Raw genomic sequence first — 26,229 nt, forward strand, 5'->3', positions numbered from 1 at the left:
TAAAATCTCATGACCCTCGAATATTGCTAAAGTCTTTTTTTTGAAAGTCCAAAATTACATTAGCTTCTGTCCCCTGACGACACAACATTGAATCATGTTGTAAGAAAGTGTAAAGATTTAATTTAACGGATTTGTTTAGTGTCATTTTATCGTCTATTTGCGTTTCAGGATTTTGAAGTTATAAAATTGTATATCATTTTAAATTATAAGATGTTGCCTGCTTGCATTGTTCTGTAGCCCTGCAGGGACACTGACCAGCCAATCAGATGTTCCTCGGACTTGGACAGTAGGAGAAGGCCTATTTAAACTTTCCTTAAATCTCTAATTTAAGTCCTATATTAACATTTATGAAACTGGAAAGTTCCTGATCAGCAAGTCAGAGGACTTAAAACCCAATTTAGTTAAAAAAAACTAAAGCAGACAAATTAAAGGCCCCCCCCTATCTTGAAATCCCTGCCCTCTGATTGGCTGAAAAGTCTGTTTTTCACTCTGCCACACCTTGTGCCTTTGGAAACACCTGGACCACCTGACTAACAGACTTCAGTGGGTTGACCATTGTTCAGAATTATTTAAGAATCAACGTGGTTAAATATACTTACATATAAATGCCCCCTGCACCTTCCTAAAAGCAAAAGATTGTTATCAACGAGAGCCCTTTACCCTCTAGTCAAAGATTGGTTTGCGCTGCTTTCCGTTGTGCTGCCGGCTGAGCATGTTTTTTTGAATGTACATTAGCGCCGACACACCGGACGGCTCTCAAGGCGACAGAGCGTCGGTATAATTGCTTTTAACATCACGACTCTGAGCCAGATTATCTCCCTCCTCATTCGATGTCTAATCATTGGAGGGTGGTTGTCGGGGCAGCCGCATCCGCCCTGTCCACGTTGAACAAGTGAATGTTACTGCATGGAGTAGAGCTCGTGTTGAAAGGCATGCTCAGGGAGGGTGAACGGGCGGTTTGTATACGAGATGCGTTTACCTCATCGTGATGTACATTTTGAGTTTGCACATTGTTTTGTTTTTCAGTTCCCTTCATTTCTTTTGGCTGTGGCATCATATCTGAATATACCTACAGATGCTAATAAAGATGTATCTATTTAACTTTCATTTTGTGTTTTTTTTAAATGAGATTACAGGCTTTCAGATATCGTCATGATATAATCTTTAATCCCTATACATACATCTCCCTCTGTAACATTGCACATCATCGTCATCTTCAGTTTTTGGACAGAACACACAGATGGGGTATTTTGGTCAGGTCACGAGTAAATCAATAAAAAGAATCAATAAATAATAGAAAAATCTTCTCCACACTATCACATATAAAGTTCTACATATTGAATACAACAATGTAACAGGACGGTTAAACCATTGTATCTGTACAAATAGATTTTCACATGTTCTTGTCACATATTTCACATACTTTATGATATACTGCACTTTTGGCCAACATTACAGAAAAGCGACGGGTTACAGGGCGTAACCTCGGTTCTCTGAGTCTTGAAAGGTTCCCCGAGAGTGAGGATACTTATCATTAACGAGTTTCTCTTCTCCAAACCTGGGTCAAATAATATTTAAAAGTCATTTTTAGAGTTAAGAATTTCATCCTGTGTTCTTACTCACTGGTAAATATTATTTGGCCCAGGTGTCACATTTTTTTTTACAGAAGTTATCCAAGCTGAGGAGCTGGGATAACTTCTTTTTCCTCTTGCATTCAACATGATGCTGGCGGACGATGTTTATGTTATAAAGCCAACACACTGCACACTTTTACTGCAGAGAAAAATGAAATCAGTTGACGGTAACAAACACTCTGGTAAACAACATGGTCAGGGCCGGGGTTTTCTCAAAAAAGCATCTTTTGACTACGTCCGTCTCTGCAAAATCCACAATGATGCAGATAAAAGCTCAAAATGTTGAATTTGATCCAACCTTGTCCACCCAATGTTGCAAATATATAAATATGTTTTGGAGATTTGGTTTTAAGTCAAAGGGCAACTGCACTTACTTCAGTTCCTCACCTCTCTTTTGAAAAACTCCTTTATTCCCACGTTGGAAACCTCTGAGGGCTCGTTCACAGCCGAGTGTCGGTGAGGGGTCACATTGGGTTTGGTCGCCCACCTGGGGGTCATGTGACAGACGTTAGAGTGACATGGGGAGGAGTTGTGAACGACCTGCACTCAACAGGAGGCGGTCTGCAGCACCACTATCATGGGCAACAATCCAATCTTCAATTTAGTCAAGTTTTCATCTAGATTTCACGTATTTTATTCCAGAAAAGGAAAAAAATGAGTGATTGTTTAAGTAAACTTTAAATATTTGTTCAGTTTTGAAATGTCTTTATCATTTTAATCATCTAATCCAGGGGTCGGCAACCTGACAATAAGTGCCAATGTGAAAATGTTCTTGTTAATTAGTGTGCCATATCAACACATTTTGATATTAAGTTTTATTATTGAACCACATTAATATTTCCAACAGACATGTCATTTTATTCCATCCATATTGGCTATATATAGAACAACACTTTAAAGAAACATGTTTATCTCTTTATGATTGCAATAATAAGTTGTTGGCAGTGGCAAAGACTTTGAGAGAGTTGGCTTCTCATACCTGGACACCACGTTTGATCGATTCTCCCTCGTCTGCCTGATCTGTGAAACTTGAGGCTTCTTCTTCTTATTATTTAATGGCGATTGGCACCCAGCCTATGGCGCATTACTGGCACCTAGTGGCTGGGAGGTGTTAACATCAATCAAGCTAAATAATACAGGCTGCGTGACGGTAAAACCTTTGAACATTTCTTTAATAAGAAATAGCCTGTGTGCCAGTGATTATGGCGCCGCGTGCCATCGCCTTAGGTTGCTGACCCCTGATCTATTCTATCAAAAATAAATTGACAGTTTGAATTTATCTGCATGATTGCGCACATGTCGCAACTTAATCAAAAGCTGCACATGGCAAACACCGCCCTGGTCATTCAGTACAGTTGCAACACAGACGCACACACGTTCACATGCATCCTCCACCTTTCACACAACCATACAGCACCCGTGTGCACACCCCCACACACACAAACACCCACAGAAACAGACGACCGTAACGACAAAGCTCGATGTACGCGCTTTTGGATCTACACCCAGGAGTCAGGGGAGCCCGTGAACTTGTTGGCCTTGTTTGAAGGCCTCCGCGTGGTGGAGTAGAAGTCCACGTAGTTGGTGTTGGCTTTGAACCGGAGGGACTGGCTGGCGTAGCCGTCGGGGGAGGACGGGGTCAGGTGGACCGGCTCGTCGTCGTACTGCTCCTCTCCAAAGTCTTGTGGGGACGACAGGTACATTCTGTAGCTGTTGTAGTTCTTCCTGTCGGGCTCATCGTAGAATGGCTCTGGGTGCTGGGACACGAACAAAGAGGTAAATTATTGACCAGGCAATAATGATTATGTTACTGCAAATGCTGACATTTAAGAAGCTAGAGCCATGTTTGCATAAAATGTGACTTAAAACTAATGATTGAAAAGATTGTCGATTCTTTTTCTGTAAACAATGTGGCTAAACGTATGAAGAAAGTTCTGACCTGGGATCTTCTCAAATCCTCCCCTGACTGGGAAGAATATGTCCCGATGAAATACGGCGTTTTCTTCTCAGACCCTGAGCACAGATGGGAGAAAAACGTAAGACAAAAACACCAGTGGAGCCATACGTAGATCCCTGAGGGACGCCATCAGTAAAGGCTAATTAATGCAAACCTGTGTACTGCTGTTTGTGTAAACTGTTGTCTCCGTAATAGGTGTCGAGTTGCATAGATGACTGCGCCCTCTGATAGTTTGAACTGTGTCCTCGTATCCCGAGCATCGCTGGAGAAGATGTTGCACTACCACCTGAGAAAAAAAAACACAAAAGCATATTTTTCTCATAAAAACATTACTTGTAGGTGTGTGCGTTCGCTTCTCATTGGTTTTTCCAAATTGTTCGCAAAGGAAGATCTGGGACCGTCGGGTTTGACCACTCTCACCTGATTGGATAACAGGAGACATCTGCAGAGGGCTGGTGGGCAGGGTCGGCTGGGAGCGGTAGCGGTCTCGCTCCAGGGTGGAGACGGGAGTGACGAAGTGGGTGTAGTTCCATCCGTCCTGCACAGAGTTTACATCGGCCCAGTCAAAAATAAGATTGTGAGTTTAACATTCTGTCTGTGGTTACATGTGTGTCTTTTATTGTTTAAGTGTCGGTCGACCATATATGTGAATTATGTTGTTACATATTACAGCTTTTGTTTCCTGTTGAATTTTTGTGCTGGTTCTGACCTGCTTGTAGAGGTTCCGCAGCTCCCTGTACTGCCACAGTGTGTTCAACACCTGAGCCGCTGCCTTCACAACCTTCATCGAGTACCTGCGAAGAAATATAACATCACAGAATAATGATTCCATGAGGGTTAAAGTTTTTAAATCAAAAGTAATTCAAGTTTAAAGTTCGACGTTCGTCTGCTGTTTCTTACCCTTTCCCTCGCCCTTTGCTGATGTCCACCAGCCTCTCAATGCCGCCGCTGTCCGCTAAAGCTTTGGCGTTCTCCATGTTGCGGCTGGTGACCTCGTGCAGCGTGCAGCACACCGACGCCACCGTGTCGTCCGACAGCACCGATGGGCTGCTGCCGGGCAGCCGGTTCACCAGATCGCGCATGGCATACTTTCCTGCAGTGGGAGACATGGCAAAATAAACTCTTGATTTGGACTGACGGGAATATTTAAAGTCTGGCTCGGTTATCTAGAAACATTAGCATTCATTTGGAGTGGTGTCGAGTACATTCAGTCAAATATTTTACCAATTTCTAAGCCCTGTTTTTGGTCTCTACCAACTCCTGGGGGAAATATCTGCCTCCTTAGCTGCTAAATGCTCCATTATGTTCACCAGCTGCTCTCTAACTGGGTCTGTCTGCTGTTTGCTAATGGGCAGGTTGAAGTCGAGCCCTTTTTCACTGTGAGAGCAAACCAAAACAATATTGTACTGTTATGATAAAAATGTGAATATCAGGCACTTTAATAAATGACAAGTTGTTGTTGGTTTTATGTGGAAGCTTCTTCATGATTTCTCTCTGACTCTAGTCCACAAGGGGGCGACGTGTTCTCACTCTGTCAAACCTGAGCCTGCTTGATATGAATGGACGTCGTGTCATTCTGGCCTCTGATATGAAATCCTATATCCAATGAGCTGTTGATGTTCCCCACTGAAGTGTGAAAATGGTCTTTTCGCAGCTTCTCAGCCGAGCTGGTATCAATCTGTTGACTGGGGGTGTGTGTGTGTGTGTGTGTGTGTGGGTGCATGTGTGTTTCAGCGTGTGATTGGACCTATGAGCTCCTTGTTGCGGCTGTCCAGCGCCATGTTGCGGAGGGCTGTGGCCACGGAGCAGACGACCCGGTCGTTGTCCATCCTCAGCAGCTCCACCAGGATGGGCAGACCTTTCTCCTTACGCACCGCCGCTCGGATGTACGCCGAAAACTGCACACACACAGATTCTTTGGTTATTTCACACTATAGATTTCTGTGTTTTCGTTTTTCTTGCTGCTTCCCTTGATGGTTTTAAGTCATGTATCATGCACCGCTCAGGATTAAGCTTGTCACTTGAGTTTTTGAGGTTTTGAGTCTAATTTGTTAATTTCTTTTAACTTGACGGAATGCAATCATGATAATTTACCATTAAAAAATTATCTAAAAGATTTGAAGCCAAGGGTTGAAATCCCTTTATTCACTTATATCTATAACATACTCCTGGCCTCAATCTGGCAGCTTTACCTTCCAGTTTCCGGCAGAGAGGTTTTGCAGTGACCCGGCGGCCCCCTCCAGCGTGGCGGGGTTGGAGCTTTCGGCCAGCAGGTTGAGGTACGGCTTCACCACCATCGGGTGCCACAGCAGCTCGGCTCCTCTCAGAGGCTGGGAGAAGCCTGGGATCGGCCCCCCGTCGTCCCACTGCACAGCCAACAAACACTTCCAATCAAGACCCGGAACATCTCCTCCTCCATAAATTCAAAGGTTCTCCAGGTGCTGAAACACCTCTTGGAAAACCCCACCCTCCTGTTTGTACCTTGTCGTCGGGCCAGCCGCTGCGCTTCCTGCCGCGCCTCCTCTTGCCCCAGCAGAGGTAGTCCAGCTCTTTGCCCGGAAAGGCGAAGCCCAGGAGGGTGTCGAGCTCCTGGTTGCTGAGGAGACGAGAGGAGGGCATCTCCACCTCCAGCCGGTACGAGAGGTTCCTCAGGGTGCAGATGCTGTTCTCCACAATCTGAGGAGACACAACAAAGCAATCAGTACAAGGAAGAGTGAGCCTGAAGGTGGCGCTAGAAGGAGGGAAATAAAATCACTGTAATAAATAGGACTGAGCTGGTTATAGTTATGTATTTAGTGATTACCTGGAAATATTAATTATAATCATGCAATCATTGATGATGCAACTATAATCAAATTACTTTTTCAAATGTAATCTGTACTGGTCATAGTTACTTATTTAGTAGTTACTTGGTTATAATAGTTCCAGTACTAGAAATGTAGTAATGGTGAGAGTAGCAAGCACATTAACAGTATCTTGAAATATGATCAAATTGTGTTTTCATGACATGGTTCACATTCTGAGTTGGATTTAGGTTCAGGTAAAGTATCCAGGTAATAAACTGTCAGTGTGTGTGTGGGGGGGGGTGTGTGTGTTTTTGCAGCACCTTGCTGTCGTAGTCGGAGGTGTTGACGCAGGCTTTGAGGACGTGGAGCAGGGAGTCGACCAGACCTTCGCAGCAACGCAGCTGACTCCTCGCCTCCTCCCCTGCTGAGCTCAGGTTCCTTACACACACGCACACGCAGACACACACACACACATACAGATTGAGATATGAGGTGCAGTGCGTGGATTCCCCCACAGGGCGGCTGAAAACCTGCCTGGATACAGTAAAGGATTGAGCCCATCCTCCAATAGGAACCCTCAGCCGCTGCTAATGGAGAGCTGACATGAGACGACTGCACAACAGCACCGCGCTCCCACAATGCATTTCTATACCATCAATCTACAGCCTCCTTCAGTGGGAGTGCAGAGAAACGCCGGATGCTCCCGTGTGCAGGAGCGTTGTTTAGAGTCACTTAGAGGAAATAGATGATGATTACGACTTTGTGACGACACCCGTTCCTCTCAAGCACAATTGAACTGGGGAGTCTCCACTCAGCAGGTTTAAGTAATTTGATTTAGCCGAGCCGTGGGCCAATCAGAGCCCACGGCTGCAAAGCACGGCTGTCAAATTCACTCACTAGTCGCTGCTTTCAAGCTCCTCTTGGCATTTATATGGCTGCAATGTCGCATCTCTGCTACTTGACTCTATGTGTTTCCGTGAGAAAATCAAACCTGGCTTCTTCAATGTGAGAATTTGCTGCTGCCGGACCAATGAATCCAAAATTCTATTCCTCCGGTTACTTTGGCAAAAGGGCCTCAATCTCCACCTGGTGGCTGGCTGCAGTATAGGTCCTAAACCCTGCCTCCTCCATGTTAAATAATGGGACTAAAAAGTCAAACCACATGTGAAATATTACTTTCTGTCATTTAATGATGCTATAGAACCTCATGATTGAGAGCAGAGACTGACTCGTGATTGGTCGGGGGTGTGATGCTTTGGTCAGGTCAGTTGTTTTTTGTGAGCTGCACAGATATCCCTTTGCTGGTATTTGCCTCTGTGATCAGATGCACACTGAAGACTTCCCGCCTGCATAAAATCTCCATTATGGAGACGGATTGTGCGAGCGTGGTTATGTGCTGTGGGTTTACAGAATCACCAAGACGGAGAGCAGAAAGGAAAACAGGAGTGCCAACGACTACTAAATTCAAAAGTTGCCCTTGCATTTCAAAAACTGAAAATCGATTTAATGAGCTAATGCCACGCCTGGTGACGCAACAGGCTCAGGAGGCAGAACACTTTGTTAAATGTATTCTCATGAGGAAACGAGAAGGGATTCATGTGGATTGGGACAGATCTGACTTAAAAACATGCTCATTAAAGCTCCTTATTTACTTTGATAAATAACAAGACGAATGGCAGAATTTATAATTTGTTCTAAACTCTTAGAAATCTGTGCTCGACTCCTCACCTCAGGCAGCCGGTGGTGTTTCGCAGCAGCAGGGACGACTGGAACTTGACCTTGTGGTCTTCGCGGTGCGAGACGCTGCTCCAGCCCGAGTGGGGGATGACGACCGTGTTGGTCAGCGTGCTCAGGGCGTCGCGGATGATGGTCATCTTCACCGCGTCGCACGAGGAGAGGTTCCACAGGACACCTGCGGGGGAGGGGAGGATTTTCAAATATGGAATTCCATCCAAAACTGTTTGTCGTATAGTAAAAATCAGATTTAATGCAGAAATAATATTCAGTTCCACAGTTTTTTTATTTATTGGAGTTCTTTCACGAGTCTGATGTTACGAGCACTCACACAGGGACCGTGACCGCGTGAGAGACCAGTTTCTACCACACTGGCAGGATGGCAGAAAAGTTTAAAAACCGTATGAGGCCTCTCCTGTGTTTTTCTCGATATCTGCGCCATCTAGCAGCTTCATCTCCTGGTATTAAACAGTATGTGTGGCTGCAGACACAGTCGGCAGCATCCTGTTTCCAAAGCACTTTATCTTAGCATCTGTCCCGAGGACTGTTCTGTCAAGTCCGCGCGCCGACTGTTTAAGCCGCCGCCGCTCTCACCTCCCACAGAACAGCCGACACTCAGATTCATACACTGCCAGCCAGTCAACAGTCGCCCGGCCGGCCAGACAACAAACCTCGCTAGCAGGCAAACGCCCACTCACAATGCATCGCGTTGCATTTTGCATTCAGAATCTGTTTGTGTCGACACGCGTGCAGCTTTCACCTGAATTTACCCCTCGGGGAATAAAGAAGAAAAGTAGCCTCCACGTATTTTATGATCGTCTATAACTACCTATTGAGATACAAATGTACAGATGCAAACTTTCCCCACATTTGTATTATTTAAAAACACAAATTCAGGCCTTTAAGACACGTCTCGCCTCTTGGCAGCCATGGTTACGCCTTCGGGCAGAGATTTCAGGCAAACAAAACCAGGATCCCGTCTGAAGAAATGGGGATAGAGCCAGGACTACATTCACTCAAATAGAAATTGCACGTGTGTTAAATCTGATTTAATCTGATAAAAAAAACAGCTTAAAAAGTTTGGTGATCTTGCCCCAGAATAAGGTTTAAAACACTTTCTCTTAAATGCTTCTTATAAGCATGTGCAGGGATTGGCTTATTTGGAAGGGGGCGGGGTATGTGATATACAACCACCATTTTTTTATTCAGGATTTATTAAAGGTGTAAAGGTGTTTAAAGTGGTAGGAAATGTATTCATCTTGGTTTGGGAGAAAACCATAACCTGACTTGACGTACCAGTGACCAGCTCGCGAACTTCGTTGTCGGTGGTCTTCCGGAGGAGTCGCAGCAGCGCGGGCACGCCGCCGCAGTTCCTCAGCGCCACCTTGTTGTTGTCGGTGGCCTTGCTGTAAACCAGGTTCCTCAGGGCCCCGCAGGCGCTCTTCTGAACCTCCGCCGCCTTGTTGTCGAGCAGGTCGACCAGGTGCTGGATGCCGCCCAGGTGAGACACCTGCGGACCAGGGACCAATGAAAGAGGAAGTTACAAACTCGCTAGACAAGTTAGCAGCACCTGAGAATGTGTCGGTACACTGTGACGTCACTGGTGGCCGTGGTCTAGTAAACTTTAGAGTCTGCTGTCTACCCTCATTAGTCCAGAAAGATTAGTCCATTCATTTTGCAGTTTTTATTCTGTGCAAATCGAAGCTGTGGCCAATTTTCATCACCATCTTGCCTCAAATTGCTGCAGCCAGACGTCGCGGGACACGTTTAGACACTGAGCAGAGCGCTTCCCCTCCTCCAATTCCAGATCACAGAAACGAAATGTAATCATGCGAAAGAAACGGGGGGGGGGGGAACGGAAAATGCATTTTGCAGCCAGAGTCACTTTTGGATTTATGTCTTTCAAATTCAAAGGGATGCGTCACTGTCACAAATCATGTTTTGACAGATCCACAGGAGGTCACCTTCAGAACAGCTTCACACTCACGATGAGAAGCTCTTTTTAAAAATGAACACATGTGTAGAATAGATGCAGCTGTTTTATTGAATGACTCAGTTTTATCCTTTGGTTTATTTCAGGTGATTATGGGTAGCAAGCAGTTGAGGGTCTCAAAATTTCAATTTAAATCTCCAACACAAACTATTATAGCAAACTGACAAAGCTTCCAGTCAGTTTTGAGAGGAAAAAAGAAAAGATTCATGTGGCGATGACGTTTTTCCTGGAATATTTTGTTTACGAAACCTGGAGTGAAACATGCAGAGCGTCACTGTGACATGTTCAAAAACGTTCCTGTGTCATCTCGATAAACAAACTGGTCTCAGGAGAGCAGCAGACGCTCCCAGTCTGCCTCTCATTCTGTCTTCAAACCATCACCGGGAACCTTCGCCTCTGGCTAAATGAGCAGGCGCGGGTCCAGGCCACTCCGAAAGGCTAATTAAAAGCTCATCACCAGACAAACCAAATGGCACCAAAAATGGCTGTGGTGTGGCGCTGCACCATTGTGTTGGGAGTTATTTATTGGAGAGGAAGCCGAGCAAGGAGAGAGCACGCAGCCTTTTGCCGCGTCAGAGCTTCAGCACATTTGGCACCGGCGTTACTTTAAGTTTTGTTGGAGCAGATGGCGCTTCGGCTTCAAGTTCGGCAGTAAAGATCGAGAACAAAAAAAAGGCAATTTCAAAGCAAAGCATGTAAACTTGTTAGATAATGTACACAGACACAAAAGGGGACACCTGCTGGAGAGTTAGTGAGCAACACAATCAATTTATCAAAAATATAGTTAAATGTAATTGTTTTGGGGCCATTTTAGATATTTTTTGATCAAAGCTGTACATTAAATTGCCTTTATTTGGTTTATATGTTCGTATATATATTAATTAATCATAACATTTTGTTGAGAAAATAAGGACAAGAAAGACAAAATATATATATTTAAATTTGTAGTGCATTATTATATTTTAATGATATATGTTAAGGATGATAGGTAAACTGTGCTTGATCAGGAGTGAAACCTTTGAGTGAGGAAGCCCTTTCCTGCACCAGAGGCCTGAGTCATGTCTGTGACGTCTGTCTTGTTATTTCTACCCAGCGAGCCGCCCGTGTGTCCGGTCACCTTACCTCCACCTTGACCCTGTTGTCCCCGTAACACAGATGCTGCAGGTAGGCGGCGGCGTTGGCCTGGACGGAGGGGAAGTGATGCTGCAGCATGTGGATGACCTCTGGCAGCTCGGGGTCACGCCAGGCAAACTCCCTGATCGGAGGCAAAGAGGAAAGTGTGCACGATGGAGATTCAACATTAAATCGGTGTATTAAAATGACATCGTATTAGTGTGGACGTTGCCTGTGTGTTTATGTGCATACCTAGGGTCCTTATGTATGCTCTCGATGGACGGGGTGCGTGTAGCAACCCGGTCCATCAGACCCGAGTGCCGCTGCGAGTAGCCGGGCTCGCCGGACGCCCGGTAGGAGTCGACGTACAGAGCTGCAGTGCTCAGCCCGTAGCTGCTTCTTTGGTATGGCAGCGTGCCGCAATGGCTTGTGGTCCGAGGGAGTGTCCCCATGCCTGAGGGAAAGGAATCAGGAAAAGCAGCGTCAGGGCTGGAGGGAATGCAGATCAAGACACAGCCAAGGTCAAACAAAAAGGGAAAATCCTACCACGTTATATACCGTAAGTGATTAAATGAGCAGAAGATGGTTTGAAATCTGCGATACAAAACTGTTTTAACGTCTCGTCTTAAACGAAACCAAAATGATTCCTCAGATCCTCCACTATCAAACCCCACCGAGCTTTCAGCTTGAAATTACTCTGCAAAGGCTTCAATTAAGAAGCGGCAGAATACATGAAAGGTTTCAGCCTAATTAAGTTCTGACCTCGGGGAGCGGTAATAACAACAGTTTGCTGTCGCTGTAAACTGTGATTTCCATTTTTCCACCACAGATTTTTGGAGAGATAATCTTCTAAGCGGATGTGAAAGAGAGGACAGCTTCTCCACCTGAGGAGACTGAAGAACCCTGCGTGACGATACTAAAGCAGCTAAACAGTCTTGTTCCGTCGCTTGTTGGGAAGAACCTGTGTGACCGCAATACCTGTGCCTGTCCTGTAGAGGGAGCCCTGGGGGTCGTGGGTGGGGCTATGGTACAGAGGGCTGTGGAAGGATCGCTCGTCGAAGACGGGCGTCATGTGGCAGTCTGGAGACAGCGCCGCCCTCAGCTCTGGGTCAATCTGCCCCACGTGGCCGGCGTATGAGCTGTGGAGCCCTGAAGGTACAAACAAGCGTGACAAAATATTTAGACGGCGACAAAATGACGAGCGGAGCCGATAAATTAGTTACGCAGGAAAGTGGATATTTATATTTTTAAACTGTTACTGATTTTGATTTAAGTATGGCAACGTCATTGTTGAAAAGTATTCTCTCCAAATTACAGCATTTTTTTAAAAAGAGCAGGCGTTTAAGTGGGATTGATCTTAAAAACAAAACGGCACTGGCATCTACGAGAATTTAAAGGTACAACCACAGTGTTGGCAGGATTATTAGGCTTGGTGCAGTTGTAATGCAATGCAATGGTGTTAAATAACAACCAGTTTAAAGAGTTTGATCCAAAACTACAGCAAATTTTTCTGTGTTTCCAATCGCTTTGCAGATTGTAGCAGACTGGGATTTAAAGAGACAGGAGCTAAAACCAAGTGTTTCAGACAGAGGCTGAAAAGAGGAGCTGCAGCAATGGACAATTCGAGGAAAGTGTTTTCTGAACATTACAGCATTGGAAACCTTTTCACGTAATAACAGTAATTCAAATTGTGAACATGAATATGAGTAGAATGTGTAAAATTATCAAACTGAATGGTCACAATTTTGGTTTGTGTCACTGCAGCAGAGATACACAGAGGTCCACATACAACAGGACTGTGCACCTTCGTGTCTCCTTCCAAAGGAGCGTTTGTGGCGATGAGAGACTGTCCAGCTTTGTTCGTGTTCATTAAAAAAGAAAAATATGTAAATCAGCAGAAGAGCTGCAGCAGGAAACGGCTCTGTCATCACCAGCGCTCTGTGCATATTGTGCGCTTCAGATCCGCTGCGGCTGCCCCCCTCGTGCCCTCGAGCCTCTTTATAATTAGAGAGCTCTTTGAACTGATCTGCTGTGAGATTGGAGGACGGAAAAACCCTCAGCTCTGTTCGTTCGAGTCGCTGACGACAGCGGCGGCGTGCGCACGGGTAAGATGGCGAGTGGCTGCGGCCGTCGTGCTTCTCACCAGCACAACAGCAGCTGGGATGAGTCGGCGTTAGGACATGTGGTGTTGGCCACGATCTTGTTTTTCACAGCCTCACCTAGCGATGATAAGAATAATGTGTAACCATGACAAGCAGAAAGACTCAGTTGTTAATGTCACATTTCTCTCTTTTCATTCTGGACAGTTCATATTTGGTCAATGGCCCCGTACACATCTGGTATTTAGAGTTTTACAGCTGTCATAATATGTAGCAAATCCCTGCACTGTTACTATTATTTGAAATCAAAACCTCAACCTGGTGGTGACGTTGCAATTTTTTTAAATCAAATTTATGAAAAAAAAAAAAGAAGCGAGATCCTCTTGCAGCTTACGTTTTTTGTTTTGGCTGCTCACCAGGTTTCACTACCTAAGCTACGAGTGTTGCTGATCAGTAATAGCCTAATCTCGTATATATCCATCTATCGCTTATCTCCCGCATGTAATCTGGGATTATGTCAGATCTGCAGATAACTGGGAATAAGGACTTAAAGCGACGTGTTAGGCCACTTAGCAGCACAGCGGGATGAAAGGGACTCGGCTGTATAGGAGGCATTTCGCTCAGTTCACTGCGTCGGCCTCCTCAATACACACACACACACACAGACATAAACATGCACACAAACGTCCCTCTGCTCCTGATGCGCACACAGTTTGCAGGGAAAAGCACACGTGGACACGCATCATATGGAAATAGACTAAAGCAGCCAAGCTCTGATCGCGGCATTATAAAGATTTTCAGTTGCCGTCAGCTGATAATCACATGCTGATGCTCCCCCCGGGGGCTTTGTGATGGAAACAACCCTATATGGGTCAGTGGGAGCGGCTTAGTGAAGTGACAGGGGGCGGGACGGAGGGATAAATCTGCGTCGCCGCAGCATCAGCACCACTCCTATACCACAGTAAATCCTCCACCTGCCGCACAGCAGCGTGTAGATCACGATGATGGTCGATGATGGGTTAATAAAACAGGACGAGCTGCAGAGGGTTTGTTTTTCTTAAGTGTTCGTATGTTTCCGATGTTAAAGGTCAAATGTTCTGACACCAGCGAGACCCTGATGTCAGTGTCACTGAACAGCAGCACAGGAAGAATCCCTTCTCAAGTTAGTCAGCCTCAACCAATCAACGAAGCCTAAATGGTCCTGGATGATAAATGGATCGACAGATAGTTTAGATTAAACCACAAACCAAATAAAACCTATTTTTGAGGGTAGACTCACAAAAAAAAGGATTCTAAATTTTAAATCATTAATAACTAGAGTGCCACATATTCTTTGGTTTGATTTATGTTGTTATATTTTTGCAGTTGGTTCAAATGGTGATATCATTTAATTTATTGTATGCACTGCATATATTTTTATAGCTGTTGCTCAGGAAACTATTTCAAATATATGAAGATATATTTATTGCTTTTCTCTGTTTTCCATCATTCAGTCCATTGAATATCTTTAGAGATAAACACAAAACATGTGAAGCTCTGGGAACTCACAGCAGCCATTTTTCACTACTTAAAGTATCATTAATCACAGAATTAATTAACGAATATTCATCAAAACACGAACAAGTCAGATTAATCAATAGGGAAAATAAGATTAGCTGCAGCCCTGAAGGATAAACTTGCAATCTCTAACCCACCCCTGCTTATTGGTTGATGCTTAGTGCAGTTTAGGTTTTAAAAGTGCAGAGCTGCTGCTGCTGCTGCTGTTGTGGTCTAGGGCTGCAATGAATAATTATTTTACTATGGGTTTATCTTCCTATAATTTAATCAGTTCTTTGAATAATTGTTTGGTTTATCATCTGTACCATTATTGTCTCTACTATACAATTCATGCATGTTATATTACCAGCAACGCTTTATTATAAAATGCCCTAATTAGCCTTACAATGAACGTATAAACATTGGTATGGATGGCATTGTCTGGATGCTGGTGTATGAATAAACAGAAAATGTATTTAATATAATATGACACAAGCTTAATTCATAGGATGAATTAGACTTGGTGAGAATACATGACATGCTCTTATATCTGATTATAGCTATTAAATCGTATTATTAACGTTTTATTAGGCGATTAGTGCTTTTAAAAGATGTTTAATGTGAAATGAGCTACTTGGCATGTCGGAGCCTATTAAAAAGACGTCGCTACATGTTTGCTTGTGTGTAAATAATGAATTGCCGATGTGCAACCAAGTGTGGACTCATGATGCAGCTGCATGACATTTTTCTCCACAGGAAACAAGAGAAAAATGTAGTGGAAGCACTTAACAACTGTGATCCACTGGTATCGTGCTCATTCATACTGTAGATTTCTGTCTCTCTCTCTCTGATTTGTTTTCCTCTACGCTGCCGCACATCAATCACACCCGGCACTGAAAAGTTCACGTTAAGCCTGAGCTCAAAACATCTACCTGGTACAAGAGAAAGATTAGAATCCTTGTTCTTCCACACCGGCATGCATCAATATACAATTCCATCAAAACAGGCGGCATTATCTGCCTGTGCACAAAAAAAAAAAACCCTCCATGAAATCAACTCCCTACAAGATAAAATCTGTGCTGAGCTTGCAGTTGTATGAAAGTCATTTTGTTCAACACGCGGCTTTATTTAATGATTCCCGCTGCTTCCCCGGAGATACAGGGAGCTGCGCTGAGTTCCTGCACAGTCAAAAAACGTTGTGCGCCGCAATATTAAACCAGGGGCGCTCAGTCAACTCCCCCCCCCAACAAAGGAAAGGTTATTAAATCTACAGAGGTGGCGTCGAGGCTGCAGAGCATGGCTTTGTTTATTTACAAGATTTTGCTGAGAACACATTGTTGCACACACTCAAATTTTTTGCCATTGAACTGAATGTGTTGTGAAGCGTTCTACAAAAATCTGAATGTAATATTTTAAAAACTATGCATAATCTTGGCCTCTTTGTGAGCTGTTGTACAGTTTAGCATCTCGAGGCCCGGGACACTTGATCAAACGAGACAGTTTAGAGGTGAAAATGTGTGACACTTGAGATGAGGGTTGGCAAGGGCAGTTTTCACTGGAGGGCTTCCAAGCCCAAAAGGTTTGGGAAGCGCCGCTGATGGATCTGGATGTCGACTCATTAATTATAGACGCGTGCTAAATACCGACACGATGTTTTACATGTGCAGGAAAATACAGAAACATCTGGGAAATCCGATCCATTTCAAACAAGAGCGAGAGGATTGGAGTTTGAGTGGATTGATGTCTAATGTGGACCACACCAACAAACAGCAGGATATGTAAATGTCAGACTGACCTATGAGGCTGTCGGGGCGGGGCAGTGCGCTCCTCTGGTACAGGCCGTATGGGTCAGCTCCGTAGGCCAGCGGCTGGCTCTGTCTGGGCAGTGTGGAGCCGTAGTGCTGCGGCACCGCCATCATCCCCGAACGCAGCGGGGAACCCGTCAAAACCCTCCCCTCCACCAGAGAGAGGGTGGAGCCCAGGCGGCCGCCATTGCCTCTTCCTCCTAAGGCGCCTACTCCCCCAACACCCAGGGCCTGTGTGCCGCCGGTCGGTGAGGTCGGCGAAGGGCAGGAGGGCGGCATGGGGGTGCCGGCGAACACGGCGGCCAGAGGTTTGGGCTCGGAGAGGATGGGCGAGTCGTAGGTGCTGCCTTGGGATGTGCGCAGGGAGATGCGGGAGGGCGACACAGTGCCGGCGGTGCCACCGCCAGGAGACTGGCTCCTGGAGGGGAGGGAGGCCATCCTCCGCAGCACCCGGCTGGACGCCTGCAGAGAAGAGGGGAGAAAGATTACAGCTTCCAGAGACTGTAAACGTGACAAATAACACCAATTGTATGTTAATGAGGCATCTGTTTTTATTAAAGCTTCGTAAAATGCCCTTTTTATTTCCACAGGTCGTTGTGCTTGTGCAAATACCATTGAAATTAAATCATGTACGCTATTAAGCATGTGTTTAATGTCGAGGAAAATGCATGGAGGCCGACACTCATGAGTAGGCACACTACACAAAACTAAAGTCAATGATAAATGAGAATTTAGAGCTTAAAAACGAATTGAAGAATAAGCGCGAAACAATTTAAGGAAAATACCTTAATGTAAATGTATCACAATCCTCTACATATCAATAGATCAGGACTATTTATCAGAACATCTATCGTTACCTATAAAAACAAGCAATGTACAGAATAAAAGGAATCATACAGAAGAAGTGAACACTCATTAATCACGACAGCCAAGCACCTACTGCTCCAAACTTTGTGAAATTAAATTAAATCTCCACTGTCATTATTAAATGACATTTAACTTGTTTGTAATTAGCATCCACGTGATTCCCGGTGTAATATTCACAATGGTATTGACAATTAATCACTTCAATACCTAAAAACATTAGCGTGTGCTCACCGTGCGGCTTCCATTTGCAAATATACCTGCCAATTACCAGTAAGAAGACTGAGGCAGGGTGCTTCATCACGTCTGATGGAGGGCGTCATTATCCTTATCGTCTGTCTGAGTAACTGAACGTGCCTTTGAATAAATGTCTAAATTCATTAGGCCGCAGCTGCGTCGTAAATATATCACATTTCAGGGGGACGATTTGACAGAACATTTCATATTTATGGGGACAAACATTTACTTTTTCCTCCCCATTACCAAATGTAAAATGCCCCTCAATTCCAGGCTCAGCCAACTGGAGGCTGATATGTGGCGCCTTAATCCATCCACGCCTGGAACGCCGCAGAGGGAAATTAAGAGCCGAGACATGTAAACCCATCCAGCGAGGCTGCTGGGTTTGGAATAAATCAAGAGGAAATTCAAATGGGGCTCACCATTATCTGTCACTCCTGCTTCTACTGTCGCGCAGGCAGCGTGTAATTATTAGCTGATAGAGTTTGAGTCGGAGCGATTTAAAGGTAAGACTGGATTTGATTGTGCGCCTTTCGATGATGCTCCTCGTCATTACTCGAGGGATGAAGATTATTATTGTTCAGGGCGGAAAGGAAAAAGATATTTCAGGCGACAACGTGCTGACAAATAGTCAAAACAGTAAAAATGTGATTCCTCGAAAACAGTCTCATCACAAGGTCCAGTGACGTTGCTGCGCTGGAGCTTTCAATCACTATATGTGATCTTATCCTGTGAGGGTCTCAGGGTGGGGGGGGGGTGTCAGCTGGAGGCAAGACCAGCAGACGTTGGACGCGAAGCAGGGTGCACCCTGGACAGGTCATCCACATATCACAGGGCCAACCTTTAACCTACAATTTAGAGTCTCCAATTAATCTCACCCTGATCTGCATGTCCTCCCCTAAATATTCCCCCTTTTTCAAGATCCACAAATTATTATCTGGGAAATAAGAAACTAAAATCTTGCACTGTTAAGGAAAGTGAGCATCCACCTCAAAATTGAATGGGTTCTTTCTCCATAAAATGTCATGAGAAATCTGTTTCCTTGGGTTTTTGCATAATCGTGCTGACAACCAACCATCAGTCCAGCACACAAATGGACAGGGGGTGAAAACATAACTTCCTAGATGGAGATAATGACTCGTGGTGTGACCCTACCTGCCCGGAGGCTTGGCCCTCCGCCCTTGGGCTTCTCGATATCGAGGCCCGGGGCTCCGAACGCACCACGTTCTGGTTGCTGTAGTAACTGACGCTGCTGTCCTGGTACCCGCTGTCCGAGTACGTGGTCATCTGGGCCGAGTGACCTCCCGAGTCTGAGAGGAAACAAAAGATAAAAGCGGGTGAGGAAACTCCTGCGTATTTACATTCACTTCATCGTTCCCACCCAGTGGAGCAGTGGGATGTGCGATCAAACCGATCAGCGCAACCGCCATCAGTCACTGCGGTTTCCTGATTTGCATATTATCTGTACTTGCCTTTCAACTTGTTAAAAGGCAATATGCATATCAATACACGGGCATGGATCTATCTGCATTAAGCCTTCATGCTGCTCCTGAATCTGCTTCAATAAGGCTGGCCTACTTTCTCCTGTAGGATAAGGAGGGGGAAACATGTGCGGGATATTTTTACACCATCCCTCCGACCACTCAAACAACAAGGAATATAAATAAGACCAAAGGCAAAATTTGTTTTTAACATTTCAAACAGCTCCTCAGGAATTACATGTTCACTAATGACGATGAAATGTTGCCCTTTTTTTTAAAGTCTTTGCAAAGCAAAATCTATTTGAAAATCGGTTTCTGTAGTACGGTCCAAGAAAGATCCAAGAAGATGAGAAACTGAATTCACAGAAGCAGCAGCAGCGGTGGCCGCGCTTCGCTCTGCGGGCCCGTGGTTTTAACACAAACTTTGAGGAAGCTTGATGGACCCAAATGTCAACCGCTCCAGTGAAGATGCCTAATGTCCAACAGCGACAGGCTGGTGGTTGTACCGCAGAGCTCCCAGGTGGGAATACAGGCGGAACAAGAGAGTTCCAATCAGACAGCAGAGAGGAGACAGACCAGCTGATCTGAATCGGGAGATGTTGTTGTTGCCAAAATGCCGCCATGTTTTGACTTATATATATAATCTATTGGATAAATCAGATCTCATTACATAGTGTGGGACCTTTTGGGATTTGATATGGATTTCTTCCACTTTAACACATTAGACACACGCAGACTAGAGGAGCCCGGGAATCAAACCAACAACCTCCCTGTGAATGGGCAACCATCTCTACCTCCTGAGTCAAAGTCGGCCCTAAATAAAGCGTGCATGAATGGTGTTAATGGAAAGACAGTGGCCATATGTATGTGTGTGTGAATGGGTGACTGTACTTTGTACTGTAAAGCGCTTTTAGAGTTCAATAATAAAAAATAAAAGCTCTATAAACACAGTTCCCTTATTCTATATTAATTATATTGTCAGCAAATCCTATTAAAAGACCAAAACATTAACATTAACAATAAAATATTGATAAAAACCTGTAAATTGCAACTTATCTCTGCTACATGAATCTCCATTGTTGTCCTGACACACACCAGTGACCCAGTGGGTGACATCTAACTTCATCCCCACGCAAACACACACACTAGTTTATTTCAACTCCCACACACACACACCGTCCTGCTGCCCCAAATGCTCACTAGAGCACCAAATGTGGATTAATCCCCTGCTGAAAATAGTCCCCCCAGCAAAGGCACAAAATCTTCCTGTTTGCCAAAAATGACAGTTCTCAGCTGTTTGGATATTTGTGATCAGCTTTTAAAGATTCCGATCTTTTTGATGCAGGATGGAAAAGTTGTAAATTGTAGAAAGAGAGAGAGAGAGAGAGAGGCTAAAACGTTATTGGTTTTGGCCGCTTCATGGGATTTGTTGTTCGCGTTCAAGAAAACTCACAAACCATGGGTGTTGTCTGTGCTTTTTATATGTTTTCTCTGTCACCGAATGTGGTTTCTTGCCAGGAGTGGGGAGTGTTTACAAGACAAGAGCTCATAAAACGCTTTCGCAGATTGTCAAAGACAAATAAAGAGTTGTTTATGTCGCCAGGACGCTTTAAACCACACCCAAACAGTCCTGATGTGGCAGATTAACTGACATTAAGTGTTCAATTCTTAATAAATAACAAGTGAGCGTGCAATCTTTTATGAACTAAAAGGTATTAAATGTTATTGAGACACAGTAAAGATCGGAGGCCAGGTAGGCAGGAGCTTTGGAGACAAACTATCTTATGATTACAAGTCTCGTGACTCATGTTCTGACCTCTACTGTGTAGCTTGTGTCTATTAGACAATTAACAAAGTAAGTAAGAATGTAATTTCGACCTAATCTCTAGAATTATTTTAAATAAATGCCGTTAATAATTAAGAAAAGTTAGCAACTGCAATGACAAAACAATCTAAGAAGCATGCAGCCTTTTCTACAAACAAGGAAAATGATGTTTCCAACCACATCAGCTAAAATCACAGAATTCCTCTTTTTTTTCTGATAGTAGTGATTTTGTTCAGGTAGTGTACATTTAACAGACCCTCACTGTCATGCAGGGAGTTGCGGTCCTGCTCGGGCAGATAGAGTCCCTCCTCCGCCTCCAGGTGGCGTCCAGACGCCTCCATGGCTCCGCCCTGCGACTCTCCACCTGCCAAGTGTCCGTGGTATAGTTAAAAGCATTCAGCAACATTTAGGTGAATGTACATGAAAAAGTGACACCACATCCCCTGATAAACTGTTGATAAAAACGTCTGCATGAAAACAACTGAGCAGCATCTCCTCTGCAGACAGGATCCTCTTAATCTTAGAAGTGAAGTATATCAATTCTTTGACACGGAAAATTGCAGCATCTTATCGCTGTTCATCTGTTTTATTGGAACACTGACAGTGAGGTATGGGCGAGGAAATGGAGGAGAGGAGTCGGTGACAGAACAGTAAATTCAAAGCCCAGATGAACTGGTGGAGACACAGTTTTGTTTTGCTTGACCGCTCTGCGCTGCATTCCCGGCAACTCTCAGCCCTTTGGAGGATTAAATGGGGAGAAAAGTTTTCTAGAAGTGTTATGGATTTTATCTCATCTCAAACTGTGGTGTATAAAACTCTACGTAGCTTAACAGGTATTTTCCTTTAATTACAGTAGAAGGAAACACTTCATATCATGCTTTTTTTCTTTTGAGACCTGTGGCACCGATCCTTCAGCTTACTTGTTCGATTTTAGCTTAGAATAAAACATGAAAGGAAGAAATCGTACCTGCAGACCTCCATGCAAACGACTTCTCCGATGAGCTTCAGGAGGAGAGATGCGAGGGCAGAGAGAGAGACGTAAATCAAAATCAGAGTCACAGACCAATACTTTATATTCAATAAGAACAAGTAGAAGAAAGAAGACTGTGCATATACATATGTCCATATTTTTATCAAAGATTCCCTTTACTTTCAGTGCACAAGCAAAGCAATGTTGCAGCTCCTGTTAATTTAGTTTTAATGACTTTTAGTTAACTTATCAAATTGCACACACTCATACATATCACCCCCTTAATGATGCATGATTGTTCTCATCAAGATTCATTAATTATTCTGTGAGAAATCAAAGAAAACGTTGAAAAAAGCCCTATAAAAAAATATCCTGAATCTGGATCACCACCAAAATTTATTGGGATCTTTGTTGGTTCATGGCTCACCCTTCTACAAAATTTCCTGGATATCAGTTGAGTAGTTTTTGCGTAATCCAGGCGGAGTTAGAAAAAATTATGTGCATTTATTAATTAAAATACAAAAACCAATAAGATGCGATCTGTTGTGGTTCAGTGCGAGAAACCTACCTGCTGCTGTCTCCCGCTGGCGACTCAGCTCCCAGCATGCACCTCTCCAGCTGGCTGGCCACGATCTGCCGCTCCTCCTCCAGCTCCCGAGTCAGCCGCTCAAACTGCAGCTCCTACGGCAAGACATTTACGGCGGTGATTATAACCCGACATCCGCCATGACACGGCAATTTAAGCCTCCTTTTAAAGACCTATTTGATGCCAGTTAGAATTAAATGTAAAACCCATTTTGTATTCAGCCGGCATGACTTGACTGATTTCTCACCGGCTGAGAGCTCGCTGAGGGACAGCAGCCTTTTTTAAACCTGTTAAAGTGGATATGAGATTTAAAAACACTAAAACTGTGTCCACAACCTCTTAATGGACTTTAGCTCAGATAATGTAATTACACACAGCTGAAGAATACCAGTGCAAAGCTCCGATGATTGAGCAGCTAATGGTTCAATCGCGATTTCGGGGCAAGATCATAAGCAAACTGCAAGTTCCTTTCACTCTTAGCATTAAAACAACCATTAGAAGTAATGAATCCTGAGTCGGTGTTTTCACATAAGTGAGACCAAACCCTTTAAAATGTCCAATACCTAAAACAATCCAGGTGCGTAAGCAATGCACGGCCTCCCTGTTGGCTCGGTTTTTCTCCTCTTCCGGGATTTTCTGGGTCAAATCTTGAGACGTAAAAAGCAGAAAGCTCCGAGTCGAGTCTGCAGTGGGTCTGCTGTTCTCATATTTGCCATAATTTAATCCCCTTATCAGTCCCTCGCATGGTGGTGGCAGCGATTGAGCTATACGTCCCCGATGTTGCAGCCGCCGCCGCCGCTGCTGCTGCTGCTCCTATGTCACGTCACATGGTTATAATTGCAAGATACCTACATAGCAAAGTTGTTTTGGCCCCGATTTGTCAACCAAAAGTGGCCTGAATTAGTTTTGTGCAAATTACACCTGTCCTGCTGCTCTTGTAAGTGATTCTAAAATGATTTAGTGATTGTTCTATGCTCTGGGTTTTCTTGAGAACTCGACACGTCATTTCTTGCTTTTTTAAAGATTCATCCAGTTCAGCCGCATCCGTCTCGACTCTGTGAGTTTACAGTTAATCCAACAGCACTTTGTCTGAAAAACACCGATCGTTTGTCCAATCGTTCATCACTTGCGTCCTCTCTCCCTCGCACAGGGACGCCATCGCTTGTTTTATTTTAAGCATCATCGCAGTGCATTAATCACAGCGGAGTGAACTATTTTACAACGTCACCGCTCCGAGGTTTTCATCATGTTGCCTCTCTCGTAATCTTTCTCGACTCGCTCTTAGTCATTCCGCGGCTTCAGTGTTTTTTTTGGGAGTGGCAGGGTCGGTATACAAATTCAGGGGAGTGAGAGGATGGTGTGATGGATTGTGGGGGATCGTTCAGAGAAACTGAAGGCCCCTGCAGAAGCTTTGGGGCCTTATGGGGATGACAGCACAAATGTTACAGGTCCGACTTAAAACTTTTGCCGCAATTAAGATCGTTAAAATAGAGAGGCAACATTTTTAGGTCTGCCTGATTTTCTGTCCCTGTGCTCTCTTTCTCAGTCTGTACCACCTACAGAACAAGCTGTGCATGAGTATGTGCACTGCAGGTTAATGGGAATCAGATGCTGCTCGTCAGCTCTGTACATGATTTAAGTGAATCACGACTAAATGGGCTAAATGACCCTCTCGTTTCCCCCTGCAAACCCAGTGTATTCACGATAACGAAGCTTTAACAAGATTCCCTTTTCAACGCTTTCGTTGGTTGTACATTTCTAGCAACAATGTGATATCTGTCTCAAAATATCAATAGAATTGAACCATCAGAGCCCACTTGTGTCAATTCTGACAACCTAAACACCACAGTAGTAAAAACATGCCTCTTATTTAAGCCCACGGAGCTGATGAGGATCCAATTCCTTCAAGAGTGTGGAAGTGAAACCGATTTTTTTTGCAGAGTGCGCCTGGACGGATGGTAGTTTTGGCACCCTCTCATTTGTATTCTGTTACATAACACCGAGGCTCGCCAGCTGCTTCATAAATCTTCCAGAAAACCACAGCTGGTGTCATCATGGAGGTCCGCTGGAGAATTAGCTGTCTGCAAATAACGTGATATGAAAAAAAAAGAAAAAGAAAGCACCTGGCTGGAAGACGCGCAGCTTCCCAGGAAACGTTGTCGTGCAGTGATTCAGGAAATGTCAAAGTGAAGGGTTCTGATAAGGTCACTGTGTTGACTGGGACACAGTTAACTGCCTTGTTTATCGTTTCTGAAGATTTAATATCTCTCTCATTCCTGTAGTTTGAGTCAATAAAAGAAACGGATTGCTAGTTGTACGTTTGGATCACTTTGTTTTCGGGGAATATTTTCCACTATCAAAAATAACACTGTGCACGCATTTGTAGTTCCTCCTCATCCTCACTGTTTTGTATGTATTGTTATTTATTATATATGTATTTAAGGTATCCCTGATCATGTCCCTCTGTAGTAATACAAGCATTACTCCTGCAGGAGCGGCCCCACCACAGTGTGGCAGCTGGGAGTGGTTCATGTTCGAAACGCTCCACAGAGAAACCTTTCTTTTTTGTTTCTTTTTTTTAGTTCAAAATCTGTGCTGAACTCTGAAAATCACACAAATGTGTCTGCAGGCACATCTGTTCAGTTTAGTTCACATTCTGGTGGATCACTGCAGCTGTCACTTTCATCTTCCCTCTCACTCTCTCTCTCCAGATCGTCAGGTTTACATGACAAAAAAACACGTTTAAACGAAGTCCCAGAGCAGCGCCGCAACCTGAAAGAGCTCCGGCGCCAACCGTGGCACACAGTCCACCTCCATATGGGGTTTAATTAGTCTGAAAACAACGAGCACGTAAACACACATAAACCAGGCCCGTGCACGTGATTGGGGCAGTATGCGCAAGGGGTCAAGCTCCTGTAAGGCCAAGCAGTGTCCGACCTGGGGAGAGGCCGGAGACTGTAGGGTGTCTGGCCTCTGGATCTCTGGCAGTCTCCAACCGGGAGGGAGGTGAGAAAAACTCCCTCGCGAGAATAGTTTTCCGCTCAAAACCGAACACACTACACCCTTTTTGTCATTTAAACTAATGACAGTGAACTACTGCAGATATTGAAATCATCATGATGAATCCATTTAACAACTGAATACATTTAAATGTGGGATATCATCACATGAATTGCCTGCCGACCTACCACCCTGTCCACACCATCATTTTTCTAGTACAGTAGAGTAAACGTCCTTCAAAGCATAATCCCTTAAAAACTACAAAAGATACTTAAATCCACGCTGGCAGATTTTCATCTGTTTACGTCTCTTGACAAAAGCCCTGTTGTATTTGGGTCAGCTCTGGCCATGTGATGCATGGAGCCTTGGCAGTCTCTTTAGTCAGATGGTGCACAGTGATTTAGTTAATGGTCCCATCATGTCGGTTGTTTGCTCGCATCTCGTTCGCTATAGAGTGAAGACGTGGGAGGCAGACGCCGAAGTAAAGTGAACTGGCCTGGTTTCAGACGCCACGAGTCCGCCTCTGAAAACACCTTGAGAGGTTTGCCAGACACACACAAACACAGGAGCGTCCATACAACGTCGCTTTAGTTTAGACCGCATGAAACT

The 26,229-nt window shown here is 44.4% G+C and overlaps 1 protein-coding gene and 1 long non-coding RNA gene across 7 annotated transcripts in view; both read right to left on the reverse strand.

Annotated features, from left to right (window-relative positions):
• Positions 1-47: 47 nt before the first annotated feature.
• On the reverse strand, positions 48-499 carry LOC117776183. The gene is made up of 2 exons (XR_004616406.1): positions 344-499; positions 48-307 (listed from the first exon to the last, which is right to left on the reverse strand). It is a non-coding gene; the product is annotated as an uncharacterized LOC117776183 (long non-coding RNA).
• Positions 500-2,878: 2,379 nt separating this feature from the next.
• LOC117776056 (plakophilin-4-like) overlaps positions 2,879-26,229 on the reverse strand; it is a 30,716-nt gene continuing 7,365 nt past the window's right edge. For 5 of the 6 annotated variants that reach the window (XM_034609766.1, XM_034609797.1, XM_034609778.1 and 2 more), the window contains exons 3-22: positions 22,603-22,715; positions 22,032-22,066; positions 21,321-21,428; positions 18,914-19,068; positions 16,648-17,119; positions 12,202-12,366; positions 11,470-11,671; positions 11,227-11,359; positions 9,408-9,621; positions 8,106-8,289; positions 6,698-6,815; positions 6,073-6,267; positions 5,784-5,957; positions 5,339-5,489; positions 4,492-4,684; positions 4,301-4,385; positions 4,012-4,129; positions 3,746-3,877; positions 3,574-3,647; positions 2,879-3,391 (exon numbers count right to left, since the gene is read on the reverse strand). In XM_034609766.1, coding sequence (XP_034465657.1) covers positions 3,134-3,391; positions 3,574-3,647; positions 3,746-3,877; positions 4,012-4,129; positions 4,301-4,385; positions 4,492-4,684; positions 5,339-5,489; positions 5,784-5,957; positions 6,073-6,267; positions 6,698-6,815; positions 8,106-8,289; positions 9,408-9,621; positions 11,227-11,359; positions 11,470-11,671; positions 12,202-12,366; positions 16,648-17,119; positions 18,914-19,068; positions 21,321-21,428; positions 22,032-22,066; positions 22,603-22,715 — 3,279 coding nt within the window. In that variant the 3' untranslated portion in view covers positions 2,879-3,133. The remainder of the gene's footprint in view (positions 3,392-3,573; positions 3,648-3,745; positions 3,878-4,011; positions 4,130-4,300; positions 4,386-4,491; positions 4,685-5,338; positions 5,490-5,783; positions 5,958-6,072; positions 6,268-6,697; positions 6,816-8,105; positions 8,290-9,407; positions 9,622-11,226; positions 11,360-11,469; positions 11,672-12,201; positions 12,367-16,647; positions 17,120-18,913; positions 19,069-21,320; positions 21,429-22,031; positions 22,067-22,602; positions 22,716-26,229) is intronic. The other variant, XM_034609768.1, reaches the window with a different exon arrangement.

This window comes from Hippoglossus hippoglossus, chromosome 2, assembly GCF_009819705.1.
Source record: "Hippoglossus hippoglossus isolate fHipHip1 chromosome 2, fHipHip1.pri, whole genome shotgun sequence".
NCBI classification, from domain to species: domain Eukaryota; kingdom Metazoa; phylum Chordata; class Actinopteri; order Pleuronectiformes; family Pleuronectidae; genus Hippoglossus; species Hippoglossus hippoglossus.